This window comes from Suillus bovinus, assembly GCF_016758785.1.
Source record: "Suillus bovinus strain UH-Sbo-P2 chromosome Unknown EDB93scaffold_29, whole genome shotgun sequence".
In the NCBI taxonomy this organism is placed as follows: Eukaryota; Fungi; Basidiomycota; class Agaricomycetes; order Boletales; family Suillaceae; genus Suillus; species Suillus bovinus.
In genome coordinates this window covers 217,664-231,639 of record NW_024542085.1, presented here as the reverse complement: position 1 = coordinate 231,639, position 13,976 = coordinate 217,664, and the positions used below count along the sequence as shown (strand labels likewise).

General features: G+C 48.5%; 5 protein-coding genes across 5 annotated transcripts; 1 reads left to right on the top strand and 4 right to left on the bottom strand.

Moving 5' to 3' along the window:
• Window positions 1-169: 169 nt before the first annotated feature.
• Window positions 170-1,511, bottom strand: EDB93DRAFT_1147329 (uncharacterized protein). Its single transcript, XM_041449523.1, has 4 exons — window positions 1,396-1,511; window positions 1,024-1,335; window positions 878-963; window positions 170-815 (listed from the first exon to the last, which is right to left on the bottom strand). The coding sequence occupies exons 2-4, from the start codon at window positions 1,111-1,113 to the stop codon at window positions 176-178; spliced, it is 816 nt and encodes a 271-aa protein (XP_041307558.1). The 5' UTR covers window positions 1,114-1,335; window positions 1,396-1,511; the 3' UTR covers window positions 170-175.
• Window positions 1,075-3,624, bottom strand: EDB93DRAFT_1282132 (cytochrome P450; the record flags this gene model as incomplete). The annotated part of the gene is made up of 12 exons (XM_041454458.1): window positions 1,075-1,566; window positions 1,611-1,904; window positions 1,956-2,132; window positions 2,184-2,194; window positions 2,247-2,286; window positions 2,339-2,397; window positions 2,449-2,759; window positions 2,809-2,823; window positions 2,878-2,948; window positions 2,987-3,083; window positions 3,139-3,182; window positions 3,232-3,624. 12 exons carry the CDS (start codon window positions 3,622-3,624, stop codon window positions 1,414-1,416), a joined length of 1,665 nt encoding a protein of 554 aa, XP_041307557.1. The 3' UTR covers window positions 1,075-1,413.
• A 1,035-nt stretch (window positions 3,625-4,659) lies between these two features.
• EDB93DRAFT_414983 (uncharacterized protein) lies at window positions 4,660-6,665 on the bottom strand. The gene is made up of 9 exons (XM_041456300.1): window positions 6,183-6,665; window positions 6,058-6,128; window positions 5,924-6,009; window positions 5,763-5,864; window positions 5,628-5,706; window positions 5,552-5,571; window positions 5,488-5,501; window positions 5,263-5,423; window positions 4,660-5,205 (listed from the first exon to the last, which is right to left on the bottom strand). Exons 1-9 carry the CDS (start codon window positions 6,580-6,582, stop codon window positions 4,936-4,938), a joined length of 1,203 nt encoding a protein of 400 aa, XP_041307556.1. The 5' UTR covers window positions 6,583-6,665; the 3' UTR covers window positions 4,660-4,935.
• Window position 6,666: 1 nt separating this feature from the next.
• Window positions 6,667-11,705, top strand: EDB93DRAFT_415127 (uncharacterized protein). Its single transcript, XM_041456302.1, has 4 exons — window positions 6,667-7,151; window positions 7,202-7,635; window positions 7,685-8,824; window positions 8,873-11,705. The coding sequence occupies exons 1-4, from the start codon at window positions 6,978-6,980 to the stop codon at window positions 11,553-11,555; spliced, it is 4,431 nt and encodes a 1,476-aa protein (XP_041307555.1). The 5' UTR covers window positions 6,667-6,977; the 3' UTR covers window positions 11,556-11,705.
• On the bottom strand, window positions 11,610-13,940 carry EDB93DRAFT_415018 (GTP cyclohydrolase N terminal-domain-containing protein). Its single transcript, XM_041456301.1, has 9 exons — window positions 13,628-13,940; window positions 13,345-13,573; window positions 12,687-13,257; window positions 12,516-12,637; window positions 12,404-12,466; window positions 12,198-12,351; window positions 11,977-12,147; window positions 11,864-11,922; window positions 11,610-11,800 (listed from the first exon to the last, which is right to left on the bottom strand). Exons 1-9 carry the CDS (start codon window positions 13,706-13,708, stop codon window positions 11,664-11,666), a joined length of 1,587 nt encoding a protein of 528 aa, XP_041307554.1. The 5' UTR covers window positions 13,709-13,940; the 3' UTR covers window positions 11,610-11,663.
• Window positions 13,941-13,976: the final 36 nt, after the last annotated feature.

Sequence of the window (13,976 nt, the reverse complement as noted above, 5' to 3'; positions counted from 1 at the left end):
TTCAGCCTGACGCTGAGAAGGAAAACAGCCGAATTACCAATTTCTCCCCGGATTCAGATTCACGAGGTCAATTAGTCACGGGACCAGTGACATCATTGATACATCATAGATTCCCAGGCTCGTTCATGGATTGCATAGGTACGCGTCGTTGATCACATAGTACACATGTAGTCTTCTAAGCCAAATTGCACTCTTTCTCAACATCTGCGAGGACTTGAGCCCATTTCCCCCCATTCCAAGAACTGATCCTGACCCAATCATCCTCCTTCAGCACTCGTTTGTACCACAGCAAATCACAAGCAACAATAATGTCCGCATGCGAAAAAGTGTCGCCTATGATCCACTTCCCATCACTTTTCTGGTACCATTCGTACATAGTATTGTACCCCTTCTCCAGTAGCTCCCAGTCTGCATCGCGGCTCACATCCCAGGGCAACGGAACGTCCAGCGAACGTGCTTTAATGAAGAACTTTGCACTGGCAGGACTCAATATTTCTGTGCAGCGTGCAAAGATAAACTTGATAGAAGGTCGAAGGAGGCTTGAATGGGCCAAGTCTAATGCGCGTATAAGGGGCTCTGAATTGTTTGGGAAGACGGGCTTCTCAGGATATGTCTTGTCAAGGTAGGATGCGATTTCGAGGGAGTCGGTGATGAGAGCACCGGTGTTAGGGTCGCTGAGGACGGGGACAGTATAGACATCCGAGCCATCTCGGCGCTTGTTTGGCTTTGCACCGATGGCCTTCATAGCGATGGGGATGTCCGAGTATTCGACCCAGAGGGTCACAAATGGAAGGCCCTTGTAGCTCAAAACGAACCTGACGAACAATAGACTTTGGTCAGATACCAAAGCTTGGCATGTAGAACACTAAGTGCTGACCTTGGCTTCGCGGGGTTGGATGACCAGTTGTTGCCTGGTAGCTCGGAGAGAATGTCATACAAGACAAGCGACTGCATCGTGGAGTGCTGCGACGTGGGTTTGATGGGTGTGCCCATCCTTGAAACTCTTTTTCAAGGCTGACTGACCTTCAATCGTAAACACCGACTACATCGGAGCTGGTATTGATCCTCGGCGCATGCTTGTCCACATCGAGCAGAGGGCGATGTTGAAACCATCAGGAAGAAAGTTCACGTGTAAATTCCAGACGCCCAGACACAGCTAGTGATAGTGCTTGATTGACTTACAACACGTGGGAAAGATGGCCATTCCTTCTTTTACAATGGCCAGTACTTGTGCATTGTACATAGCGCTTGGCAGCAAAAAGGGTAGCGAGGATAGCATATACAAGGTTATATAGTGTCCATAGTATGATATCAATCGCGCATACCCCTTGCGATCTGAATACAATCCAAGGGTTTTTAGTCGGGAATAAGTCGAAGAAAAATTTATAGTAAAACCTGGTGCAGCGCGACCAATCATTCGTACCGACGAACTCTCAAAGGTACTCCAATACCATCCTCTCCAACAACCCGTGGACGGGGTAAAATTCCCCTTGCAATTTCAACTGGAGTATCCAGTCCATCCCGCATCTCAAACACGAAGCTCTTCACAAGAACCGATAACACCGTCTGTATCGCAGTGAGTAACCTCCAAGCTGATTCGCATCACTCACCTTGAATTCCATGATCGCAAAATCTTTTCCAAGACACGTCCTCGGGCCATCGACGAATGTCAGCAGATGTCTGTGACCTTGGACTTCCTTGGCCTTTCCAGAAATGCCTTCGTCAGTCAGCCAACGGTCAGGCTTGAATTCTTTTGCGTCAGGTCCCCAGATGGCCAAAGAGCGATTGATCGCTGCGACTGGTATCGTGATCAATGTCCCTTTCGCTATATATATACTGTCCGTCATTGTCCCGGACACCGTCCGCACAGGTTCGCTCAAGGGAATAATGTCATCTGCCGCTGCCTGTAGACCTAAAGTTGTTGTGTTTGTTCACATGTAGACACGCACACTCACAAGACGATTAAGTTCCGGCACTGAAGGATGAAGCCGTAGAATTTCATGGACAACTGCATCCAAGTATGGAAGGTTGGCCTTTAATTGGTCATATGTCGGATCAGGGCCAAACGCAAGCAGTTCCTCTCTGAGCCTGGTTTGAATGTCGGTGTGACGCGATAGCTCGATCAACGCCCACTGATAATCACATGAATAGCAAGCACGGAAGTAATCGTGCAGTGAACTTACCGTAAGAGTGACTGTCGACGAAGAATCAGCCAGGTGATAGCAGCGGACAAGAAACTGACTCACTGGATGTGGTCTCATAACCCGCGAGAAGTAAGACCTTCATCTGCAGGATGTGAGCTCTTAAATAATGGCTGTGATACATCGTCTCCACAGACCTGGGCCAATACTTCCTCCGGCGACATATGAAGCTCGGTATTCTGATCTTCGGATTTAACTGATCGCCGCGTTAATCACGAGACTACGAGGAATCTCTCGGAGAGCGTACTCAACAGTCCGATGATGGACTTCTCCTCGTCTTTCTCGTTCATATTCTCATCCTTCTCCTGGCGACTACGGGTCAATAACTCTTGAGATATTTTTCCCATGGTTACCCCAAGTTTCTTTAACAGATCCTGTCGCTTAGTGGGAATCTTGAGAATGATAGGAAATACTGATGCAAGCAGGATAAAAACTTGGTTCACTGCTGAGGCCTGTTGGTTGCTTCCGAAAGTATCAAACACTTCGGTCACACTGGCGTGCTTTCCATCGAGCGAGCCAAAATCATGGGAGAAACCCGCAATGCCAACCGTGTCCAGACTGATGCTGCATCAGTTCGAGGCGTCAATAGTAAAGTATCTTCGCGTACGATATATGATTCATCCTTTAAGTCATTTCGATTAGGGATGCCACTTGCCAAGTCAGAAAAGCTACGCACCAGCTCTGGACCTCGATGACGGCGTCGCCATCTTTGCTCGATTCTATGACAGAATCCCATTTTCCTTTAGCCTGTAAGGTATCAAGTTTAGAGACGCTACATTTCCCACATTGTAAATCCTTGCCTTGTAGGCTGAGTCATAAAAAACTGATGTAAGTTTCCGAATCGCTGCATTGCTAAATGCTGGCGTGAGGGCCTTCCGCTGCCTAATTCGCAGGTAGTAGGTAAGTGGCCTGTGTAAGGACAAAAGCTGAACAGCACCTCTTGTGTGTTTCACCCTCAGACCACAACAGCCCTTTACCGATCTGACGGGAGACATGAGAGGGACAAGATAAGATCATGACGTTGACATACTGATGACTCCAGAAGCGCCAATGAAAGGGGCGTCTGTACATATGTCCATGTCTCCCGGGCGTAGAAATGTGCTATAGCTCTTGGATCACACATCACGACCTCAGTCCGCCCTAGGACGCTCGGAATCATATACACGACCCCATATTCCGTTGCCCAACGTTCATACATTGCAGCACTATCTTGAGATAAAGCGAGGTCGTGCGAAACCCCATATGCAAGGCTGGTACGAGGCGGACCTGGCAGTTGAGTCGTCTTCGATTGCCAACGAAGCATCCTTAGGATTTTGACAAAAGCTAACAATGCAGCAAATGAACAAGCGACATTGAATGGGCCAACCGAGCGTACGGTTGTCCAGAGACTTGATGGGGATGATGCAGTGATAGTACTAGACATGTTTATGGTGATGTCTGGGAGTTGTTGGGTGGTCATTTATTCTGTCTGGCAGTGATATGCGCCTGCCTGTTGTAGGAACCGGACCGTCGACTGCCACGGTGTTTGCCCCCCGGCAACCGTTGCTTATCATCGGCAAGGATGATTCATAGTTGCAAAAGAAGTGTCCGAATTGAAATTGTTACACTGCCAACTGCCGAAAACCTCTTGTAGAGCCCTAAAGTGGTCAGGGTGTCCCGCATCAGGGAAAACCTTCATATCAAATTGGATGATATTTGATCCAACTTACGCCAGGAGGTAGGGGAAATGCAGATATCTGATATCAACCTGGACAAACTTCTACCTGCCGTTACACCTCCCTTATGTTCGCCATCTCCCGAGCGGGTATCTTTAGAAATTTTGAGGCACTTTACTCGACATCTGCAAGGGCTTCCCCCCATTGGTCCATTCAACACTCGTTTAATTGCCAATCTACATGCATATGATTGACGTCTATCTTACCATTCGTGAGCACTATTGTGCCTTTTCTCTAGGAGCTTCCGTGAAGTACTTGGTACTAGCAGAGCTCAATACTTTCCCGCAGCGCATGAGGATTTGGACTTCATGCAGGGTATTAACGGGCCCATGTGGGCAGATTCGATGGTGCGGACAAGGTTCTGAGTTGTTTAGGAGGACGGACTTCTCAGGGTATGTCTTGTCGAGGTAGGAGACGATTTCGACTCTTCGAGGGAGTCAGTGATAAGAGCGCCAGTGTTGGAGTTGCTTAGGACGGGGACGACGTAGATGTTCGAGCCATCTACGCGTCCCTTTGCAATATTGGAGAATTGGGGTTAGACAATCACGAATGCGATAGCCTTGTAGCTCATCGTAAACCTGGGGATAGACCTTGTTCAGATAAATTGTTCATTCACTACAAAATTACTGCTGACCTCGGCTGCGCCGTGTTGGGTGACCAGTTATTTCCTAGCAGATCGAAGGTGTTATACAAGACAAGTAACTGCATCGTAGGGGCGTCAGGACGTGGGGCAAGTGCCGCAGCCAGTTTTAGAGCATCTTGAGCCAAGGCTTTGCTTCAGCTTGATCAGCGCAATCGAGTCTTTGAATAGGTAGCCCAAGGCTCTCGAGGTGATGGCATCGATAGACATACTAACTTACACATAAGGCAAGATATATTAATATCTGCAAGAAGAACATCATGATGCACGTGAAGCACCAACGTGGTTAACGATGGCGCTAGATCATATAGTCCCGGCGGTAACCCGACGATAGAGCTGAGAGCGAAAATAACAGCTAAGTTAACAAATCCTACATGTGTTAGCTTATACCATTCCCGACAACATTTTCCCTACGCTTTCCTTTCGTATCTTTCGTCGTTCCTTCTGCGCGGAGATATCCAAGCAACTCCCGAATCATTTCGCCCTGCATCTCCACCGTTTCTCGTAGTTCTGATATCTGTTGGCTTAGCTCAGTTTGATTTTGAGCGAGCTTCCGATTGGAAAGGTCCTTTAGCGGCTCTGAAGGCTGAGATTCTAGTCGATGGTGACCGAAAGTAGCCATAGAAGGGTCATGTTCTCGTGCAATACCCTGAGAAGCAGGACACCTAGCTGAGTTGAGTTGTCAAGGGAAATGAAACTGACTGACCCCGTCATCGATCATCTGCTCCCAGACTAGACTAAATTCTCTACCGAGAACGAAGCTTGGGAGGGCAATAAGAAGCAAGCCAAAAGCAAGAAGAGGAACTGTGATCAAGCGTCCGAGAATAGAGCGAGGTGTGATCTCTCCATAACCCACTGTAGTAATTGCTATTTGGGAGACAAAAGTGAGCAAGCAGGATGCGACGCCGCAGTATGTCCGTCCCCCACTTACTAACTAGCACGAACCTGTCTAGGTCTTAATAAAATAGATAGCAAGATGAGAAACACAAGCGCACCAAGCAGCTGCGGGTATAGACTATGTGGAGATAAGTGTTAAATATAGACCAGTAGACAGGGCAAAGGAATAATTACTTGGAACTGAGTTACATCACCGTCTGAATTAATAAACGTTTCCAGATTGTCGTCCCAAGTACCACGCTCTGCGAAATATCTGGTAATGTGTTCAGTGAGAAGGACTCGGGTTGAGTAGAGTGGCAGCGTACGCACAATAACGTGCTGAACACGGTCAACAACATTGCAATAAAGAAGCTAAGTGCAAGTAATGCGTGATGTGATCTACGAACAGCCAAATACATGACCTCGATGGTTCTTGATGAAATGATGGTGATCACATATATCCTCAGACGAAAAGATATATATAGGCTTACAGAAGTATGGTGCTATTGTATCGGAACGGTCTGAAGACCCGCAATAGACGAAACATGCGCAGAATGGAGAAGCGGAACAGAACAGACTGTCAAAAGTCAGTTCGGCGAGTGAGCAACCAAAACAGATCACCCACGGTATCTTGCCGCAGCATTATCTCAATGTAATAGGGTAGTATAGCCAGCATGTCAACGACTCCGTAGAAGGCTGAATGACGATCCACGTGAGAAGGTATATCTGAAATTACGAGATTACACGCACAGAACATCCATTTAACCAATGAGATCCAAGAGGAGCTCCATGCGACACAACGTGCGGAGTATTCTACGGTGAAAAGAAGCACCAGACTCGTTTCTAAACCAAACCATACTCGAGGGGAGATAGAGTGAAAACTTGGCACGGTCTCCAAAATTGTAACGATGGCAGAAAATACAATGAGAGAAGTTGATGCGAAGTGAACGAGAAAGGCCGACGAAGATGAGGTTGGAGATTCGAGCAAGTCGAATAGGGCACGTTTCCACGGTGAATTTATAGGATTTGGAGTCTGGTCGAACGATGGAGTAGTTGGGAACACGTCTTCGACATCTCTCGGGGATTCCTCAGTCAGAAATCTTGATGCAGCTGGTGACCCCAGATAAGAGAGAGGAATTGGTTGAGACATACTCCCAAGGTGCTCGGGAACGAGCGCCTCAATGACCCATACAAGTGACGAACTCTCACGCCCATCATCCTGTACTTTGTTTGACGTAATGTTGATCCATGGGGACGCTGCTTGGTACTACCAGTATTTGTCCTGCTCTTGTGGGGATTTCATTGGACACGCAATCCGGAAGCTCCCACTATAACGTTCGTGTGGATAGACCATTCCTGCCTAACTGGAAAATTCTCTGCCGGGACTCCTTCGGTCAGTTTTCCTTTTGGGCTCGTACGACAGATAAGGCGCGAAGGAGCGGTGCCGCGCTCTGATACGACTTGACATAAATCAGCTTAGCGCGCTATCTTTCTTTCACATCTTGTCTTCGTACCACCTGTGACCCGTCTGTCAAGAAGAACAAAATGGAAGAACCACCTGTCACTGTCAATGCGATACCAAAGACTCGAGATTATCAGCAAGAAATGCTGGATGCCAGTCTCAAGGAAAATATAATCATCGCCCAGGATACAGGTTCTGGAAAGACTTTGATTGCGATTTTAAGGATGAGATATGAAATCGAACGTGGCTCTCAAAAGGTACGTTCAGGTCATGCATTCCAAAGATCTTATTGTAAAGAGGTTCTTAGGTGTCATGGTTTTTGGCGCCTACAGTTGCTCTTTGCAATCAGCAGCACAGCGTGATCAAAGATAATATGCAGGTCCCTGTTGGCCTAATTCACGGGGGGCTTGAGCCAAAGCAATGGACTGACGCTACCTTGTGGAAACGAGTGCTGGAAAACAACCGCGTTATAGTTTCCACTCCTCAGGTACTCCTTGACGCGCTGAGCCACGGCTACGTTCATATGGGGCTGGATATCGGTCTCCTAGTCTTCGATGAGGCCCACCACGCAGATCGGAATCACCCCATGAGCTGCATCATGCGAGATTTTTACTTCTCCCTCCCTCCCCGTCTCTCCACAACCCACAGCTCTAGTGTGACAACTGAGCAGGACGAACGTCCCATGGTATTGGGACTCACCGCTAGCCCTATGTTCGGCGGCAATCCTACTGCAGCCTTCCGGTATGGTGCTCGGATCGGAGACAACGAATATAATTGATACCCTTTCCAGGAAATTGGAAGCTAACCTCGACTGCGTTATTCGTAGTCCTCGAGCCAATCGGGATGAGCTCTTGACTCATGTCCACCGTCCGATTTTCCGACACGTGCGCTTTGATACACCGCAATACTCAGATCGCAACTATACTTCTAAAAATTTATCAGCAGTCGAAGCCGTTATCGCTACTATGAAGATTGAAGATGATCCTTTCGTTATACAGCTACGTCAGAAACTAGCGAAAACTGCCCGAGGTCCGGAGTACACACGAATGGACCAGAAGCTTTCAAAAGCTATCCAGAGCAAGAAGACATACTCGCACGGTGGGATGAACGATCTCGCGAACGCGGGAAAAGCCATATGTTATGATATCGGTCCGTGGGCGGCGGACTGGTACATCGAAAGCGTTGTATCCCGAGCACTAGATAAACAAACTCCCTGGGACGAGTTGATCGGATCCTTGCAACCCAAGGAGAAGAATTACTTGATGAAGCATTTGTCTCAGATTGAGCTAACACCTATCTCTTACGATCCTGCGGACATTGAGGCCGGGATCACGGACAAAGTTCGCGTCCTCTTGGAAACATTAGAGTACGAAAAAGATTGGTCCGAGTCATCGAACGAGCCTTACAGTGGCTTGATCTTCGTCACACGTCGTGACGGAGTATTGGCATTGTCGGAAGTTTTGAAGAACCATCCCCGCAGTGTTCATTTCAGACTTGGGTGCCTGCTTGGAAGTTCTCAAAGCTCCTATCGCAACACCTTTCTTGACATCACTCGTACGCTTCTGAAAGACCAACCTCAAGCAGATATCCTCGAGGGCTTTAGGTCCGGAGACAGGAACCTCATCGTCGCCACGTCCGTAGCTGAAGAGGGACTTGACATCCAGGCCTGTGGAAATGTGATAAGGTGGGATATCCCTGACAACATGGCAAGCTGGGCCCAAAGCAGAGGTCGTGCTCGCAGAAGGCGGAGCTCTTTCGTTCTTATGTTTGAGTCGTCAGGTATCGACGACGCTAGAGTGGCGGAGTTCGAGAAACTGGAGGCTCAGATGACAGCCCTTTATCTAGCTGATCGTGCCCCCAGGCCAACGGTCTCCAGTGATGACGAAGTACTTGATCCAGACGAGCTTGTTTTCAAGTTAAAGTCTACAGGGTGAGTAATGTGCCTACAGTCAAAGCCATCCTGCTTATCCATGAATAGGGCTGTGCTTACCCCGCTACTTGCGGTCTCTCATCTCAATCACTTTTGTGCTGTTATTCCCAATTCAGTCAACCTTCCCATCTACGATATCGACCCCCCTGATATGCCCGAAGGCTGGCACTCCTTTGACCCTGTGAAGCGTGTTGTTCCCCCTCCATATCCGGGACCATTCGGGTGCACGGTGACTTTGCCAAGGCGGCTCCCAGCAGAACTTCGTATCTTCTCAGTTGAACGCATATACCCCACAAAGCAATCTGCATACCGACACGTTGCATACAAGGCATACCTTGCTCTCTATCGCGCCAATCTCCTCAATGATCATCTCCTGCCATTGACCAGCACGGTTGAGCCTGATTTGGAGGAGGAAGTCAAAAATCTTCTCAAAGATGTCGAGAAGCGATCCAGCATGGCCTCCGTCACTAGCCAGATGAATCCTTGGCAGGATGAATTAACGGATACGGCTTGGACAGCTACTCGCATCGTTATACCAGGCTTCTCTCCTATCCGCATGCTCACCCGTGTCGACCTTCCATCTTTCACGGCTGGGGAGGCACCCGTACTTTATCATTCTCGTAAAGGTCGCATCGATATTGAATTGCAGGCTCAGGGTGTGGCCCGCCATTCTGCTAGTGACCTTCAAGCCGCTCATGAATCTACACGACGTCTGTTCTGGTGTCTGTTCGGAATCCGCATGCAGTGGGATAAATTCGACTTTGCATATCTTTTTGAACCTGCTGAGGAAGACCCCGAGCGAGATGTGTGGGATGCGCGTCGAAGGTGGCTGCGGGACTTGCAAGGGGAAGAGTCTTCCGGAGATGATCTCTTTGCAAACGCAGCCGCTTTCGGACAAGCATTCTCGCACCCGACTGATATCACCTGGATTCGCGATGGGTTTCCCTACGGCAAGGTCTATCGTTTTCTTGGGTGGAGGCATGATCCTCTATCTGAGGAAGAGTTGCAAGATTTCATGGACAGGTATTCAAAAATACCTGAGATGAAGGTTACCTACCCGTTGCTTTATGTAGAGGAATTGCCGCAAAGAAGAAATTTCTTGCAACCTCTACCATCCATTAGTGATGCGCCTCTCAGGAGGTCGTTCCTCCCTCCCCAATTATCTCGTGTCGTTCTTCTTTCTCAGGTGCAATGTGACCATGCCATTATGATCCCTTCCATCGTACGCTACATTTCCATCGCTGCAACTGCTGTCTCTCTTCGAGAGAGTCTGTTCACCGGGATCCAACTCTATGATATTCCTTTATCTCGCCTGATTACAGCGATTACGGCCCCTGTAGCCCAAGGTCACGTCAACTATCAAAGACTGGAGACCCTCGGAGATGCCGTCCTCAAGTTTGTGGTGTCGATGCATCTGATCGCCACTTATCCCTTCTGGCACGAAGGGTATCTCACCAGGCGTAAAGATCATGCTGTCTCCAACTCGAGATTGGCAAAGGAGGCCATCAGGCTATCACTGTACAAGTGGATTATACGCGATCGCTTCACCCCTCGGAAGTTCAAACCACAGTACTTTACGACGGGAGAACCAAACGAGATCACCGAGGACGTAGTCGCTGGTGATTTGTCTCAAGCAACACCCAAAGCCCCTGAGGACCTATCCACAAAGATGCTTGCAGACGTGGTAGAAGCCCTTATTGGAGCTGCCTACCTTCATGGAGGGTACAATCTTGGCATTGAGTGCACCCGACTCTTCGGCCTCGGCATTGACCCCAAGGCAGGGTGGCAACCACTCGAGGTTTATATCGAGAAGGCGCTTTCGTGTGTGGAAATCACTGAGGTCTCCACTCCAACAACCGACATCGAACGCATGTTAGGATACACATTTACTCACAAGCTTCTCCTTCTCGAAGCCATCACTCATTCTAGCTACCAGTTCGATCTTCGAACGGTATCGTATGAGCGTATGGAATTTTTGGGCGACTCTGTGCTCGACATGATCGTCACAGAGCATCTCTATCACTACCCAGGAAAGCAATTTACCCCAGGCCAGATGCATATCCGCAAATCTGCTGTGGTTAATATGCATTTCCTCACTTACATTTGTTTCAAGTGCTCGCTGGAGAAAGACGCGAGCTTACCGCGCCCCACCCGCAATGGCATTGTCATGGATGAAGAAACGCAAGAGATATGCTTATACCAATGCTTGCTCCATTCCAGCTCAGTAGTTTTTGACCAGCAAAGAGCGACGCTCGCTCGTTATCGGAAAGTGAAAGATGAAATAGAAGAAGCTCTCCTTCATGGTCCCACGTTCCCGTGGGCAGCCCTCACTCGTCTCCAAGCGCCCAAATTCTTCAGCGACATGATCGAAAGCATTATCGGCGCTGTTTATCTCGACTCTCGTGGAAATATAGATGTCGTTCGCCAAGTACTTCGCAAACTGGGTATAATGCAGCAACTGGAGCGCAACCTCAAGGACGATGTCGACGTTTTGCACCCACTCACCAGGGTGCACATATGGGCTGCACGCCAACAGAAGGAGTTAACCTCCGTATTTGAGGAAGAGAGGGGTCATGTAACCTGCATCATCACTGTGGAAGGCAGAGAGCCCGTGCAGGCCACGGCAGAGAAACGAGGACGGGCTAGCCAAGAGGAGGCACGATTTGCAGCAGCGGAGAAGGCGATACAGCTTTGGGACATCCGAGCTAACGACGGAATCAAAGATGCATGAAGTCAATATTTGATATGGTTTGTGGTACATAGAAATGTAATCGTAAAGTCAAAGTAACCCGAAGTGTTGTTGAAAATACATGGGCCACGCGTTATCTTCTATTTGTCTCTAATGCTCTGTTTCTTCCCAAGTCCTACCAACTGTCTTGACCAAGTCTTGCTCGGTGATTGGCTTCCCACTAGTAAAGTATCCCGCAGCAATTTTGGCGTCAATTTCAACACGCGAGTCCGGCGGGATAAGATGCTCTAGAAGAGGTGACATCGTCGATTAGTGATTGCTGACCACGCCAGCATCAGAAGATCACCCACCTGGCAGATCGTACCGCTTCAAAATTGGAATTCCGGATTGGACGATGGCGTTGTATTTCCTGAGGTAATCCGTGTTAGCTCCGATCAATGAATAGTACTTGTGATTGACGCACATATCGCTCATGGACACCATGTTATCTATCTTCTTGATGCCAAGCCAGTGTAGCACGTCCGGCATGAGTGCTTGGAATCGCATGTCCTTCACACCTGCAATAAGCTCCGTGGACTTGAAGTACTTGTCGGCAGAGTCGCCACCACGCTTCCGGAGATTGTAGACCAAGTACCTGAGGAGGTGTTGTGAGCCTGGGAGTACGAAAAGAGGATCAATATTTACTTTGTGACTTCACCTAGCGCTCTGCCCTCTTTGCGGAAGTACACTACAAGGCCTACTCCGCCTCTCTGGGCACAACGGATACACTCTTCGATTGCAAAGACCAGGTAAGGTTTGCAGGTGCAAATGTCGGATCCAAAGACATCAGAACCATTACCTGATAATTATAGTGTTCAGATACGACTAAGAGAACAGATGGAGAAACATACATTCATCGTGTACACGCAAGGTCAGTTCCTTAGACTCATCAGCCAGGAAGGCAGGGTTTCCAACTGGGGAAAGCGGTCAGTAGAAATTTTGTAGACGAATAATAACACGAACAAATGTAAACTGTCAAATTGCCAATAGGAGGGAGGAAGACCTTGATATCGGGGCGGGTAATCAATTCAGGATACATTCCTCCAGTGTCTTCGAAAAGAGCACGGCGAAGCAGGCTCTCGGATCTGACGACCGATTAGAAATTAGTAGATTGAGACAGCAGCGGTCACCTACATCCCAAAACGTTCAGCGACGCCAGGCAGATACCATACTGGCTCAACGGCCGCTTTACTGGTCGTAATTTCTACACCAGAATAAGCCTCACTCTCCGTTCCATCGACATTTTTGAGAGGACGCGTGGCTAATACAATCTTGCCGTCCACCTCAAGCTCGCCCTTCCTCGCAGTCTCATCAATTTCACTGAGTTTGATGTGCGCCTTCGTAACTGCTATACTGGGACGAACATCGAGTCCAAGTTCATCGACCTCTTTTCTATAAATCTGAGGCACAAGGTGTCCCCAGGGGTCAAAAGAAACGATCTTGTGTGGGTCTGACCATGCAGGCTGCGGAGGAATAGGCACAGGCGGCTCTGTCATAGAGTAATCTGGTTTATGAGTGGGGTCGAGAGTTCCCATAGCTATAGCAAGGGCGCGATAAATCGAATATGAACCGGAGTGGGCACCAATAGCGTTGCGTTGCTTGACTGAGGAAGGTAAACGTGAACAGATCACAGGTCCTCTCACGGAAGGATCAGGTGCACCCCATTGTAATGGGAAAGGTTTGATTCCATGTTGGTCAGGATGAGCTATAGAGGTCGAGATTAGTCGAAGTTAACAACAGAAGTTTATGAAAGGTAGTGTCAACAGCTCTAGATCTATCTAGAAAGACTTACTAGTCAAAAGCACTCTCCCTGGGTACAGAGCCTTCTCTCGCTCTTTATCAGTCAGATTGTGATCTGTTGGAGTGCTTGCCGGCGATGATGAAGCCAGGTGGACTTTGCTCAAGGAAGAGGAAGGTGATAGCAGTAATGTTGGTGAAAGTGGTGAATCATGGTGGCCTGTGATAGGAGTCCCATGACTTAGTGGACTTCCAACTTGAGCGGGGGTGGTAAACGCATCCAACTGGTTTGTGAACTGTATCAGTCTTCATATTTATAAACTGGAGCGTCATCTTACTTTAGCCTGTAGGGTCTGCTGTGAGACCTGAAGTGCGCTAAGTTGGGCTAAGATCTGGGTCAAGAGAGCGTCGGAGGACATGCTCGTATGCAACAGAAAGAGTCAGTGGCGAGGCGGTAATGATATGGGTCGTACGAGAGAATTGTGCTGTTGGAAGTGCTCGCTTTAAGGCTTTCGGGAGTCGGCACTATCTATGAGGGAGGCGATTTGTTGCACGATTAGCCGGAAGTCGACACGTAAGTTAGTCATCGAAGCGACCACTGATATCATCGTTAACACCTTCCTCTTCCGGATCGCAGCAGCTTGATGATCACAATACTGAGAAGCCAAAGATACAGAAATCGTTGTT

Bases quoted from the DNA above. Each gene is read 5' to 3' on its own strand.
- EDB93DRAFT_1147329 (XM_041449523.1), bottom strand. From the start codon at position 1,113: ATGGTTTCAACATCGCCCTCTGCTCGATGTGGACAAGCATGCGCCGAG. The intron at 964-1,023 runs GTCAGTCAGCCT...CCCACGTCGCAG, and splicing joins GTCGGTGTTTACGATTGAAG to CACTCCACGATGCAGTCGCT. The intron at 816-877 runs GTCAGCACTTAG...ATTGTTCGTCAG, and splicing joins TCCAACCCCGCGAAGCCAAG to GTTCGTTTTGAGCTACAAGG.
- EDB93DRAFT_414983 (XM_041456300.1), bottom strand. From the start codon at position 6,582: ATGTCTCAACCAATTCCTCTCTCTTATCTGGGGTCACCAGCTGCATCA. The intron at 5,865-5,923 runs GTAAGCCTATAT...CATTTCATCAAG, and splicing joins TACAATAGCACCATACTTCT to AACCATCGAGGTCATGTATT. The intron at 5,707-5,762 runs GTGCGTACGCTG...ACACATTACCAG, and splicing joins ACCGTGTTCAGCACGTTATT to ATATTTCGCAGAGCGTGGTA.
- EDB93DRAFT_415127 (XM_041456302.1), top strand. From the start codon at position 6,978: ATGGAAGAACCACCTGTCACTGTCAATGCGATACCAAAGACTCGAGAT. The intron at 7,636-7,684 runs GTATGGTGCTCG...TACCCTTTCCAG, and splicing joins AATCCTACTGCAGCCTTCCG to GAAATTGGAAGCTAACCTCG. The intron at 8,825-8,872 runs GTGAGTAATGTG...ATCCATGAATAG, and splicing joins TTCAAGTTAAAGTCTACAGG to GGCTGTGCTTACCCCGCTAC.
- EDB93DRAFT_415018 (XM_041456301.1), bottom strand. From the start codon at position 13,708: ATGTCCTCCGACGCTCTCTTGACCCAGATCTTAGCCCAACTTAGCGCA. The intron at 12,638-12,686 runs GTAGGTGACCGC...ATCGGTCGTCAG, and splicing joins GTCGCTGAACGTTTTGGGAT to ATCCGAGAGCCTGCTTCGCC. The intron at 12,467-12,515 runs GTTCGTGTTATT...CGCTTTCCCCAG, and splicing joins CAATTTGACAGTTTACATTT to TTGGAAACCCTGCCTTCCTG.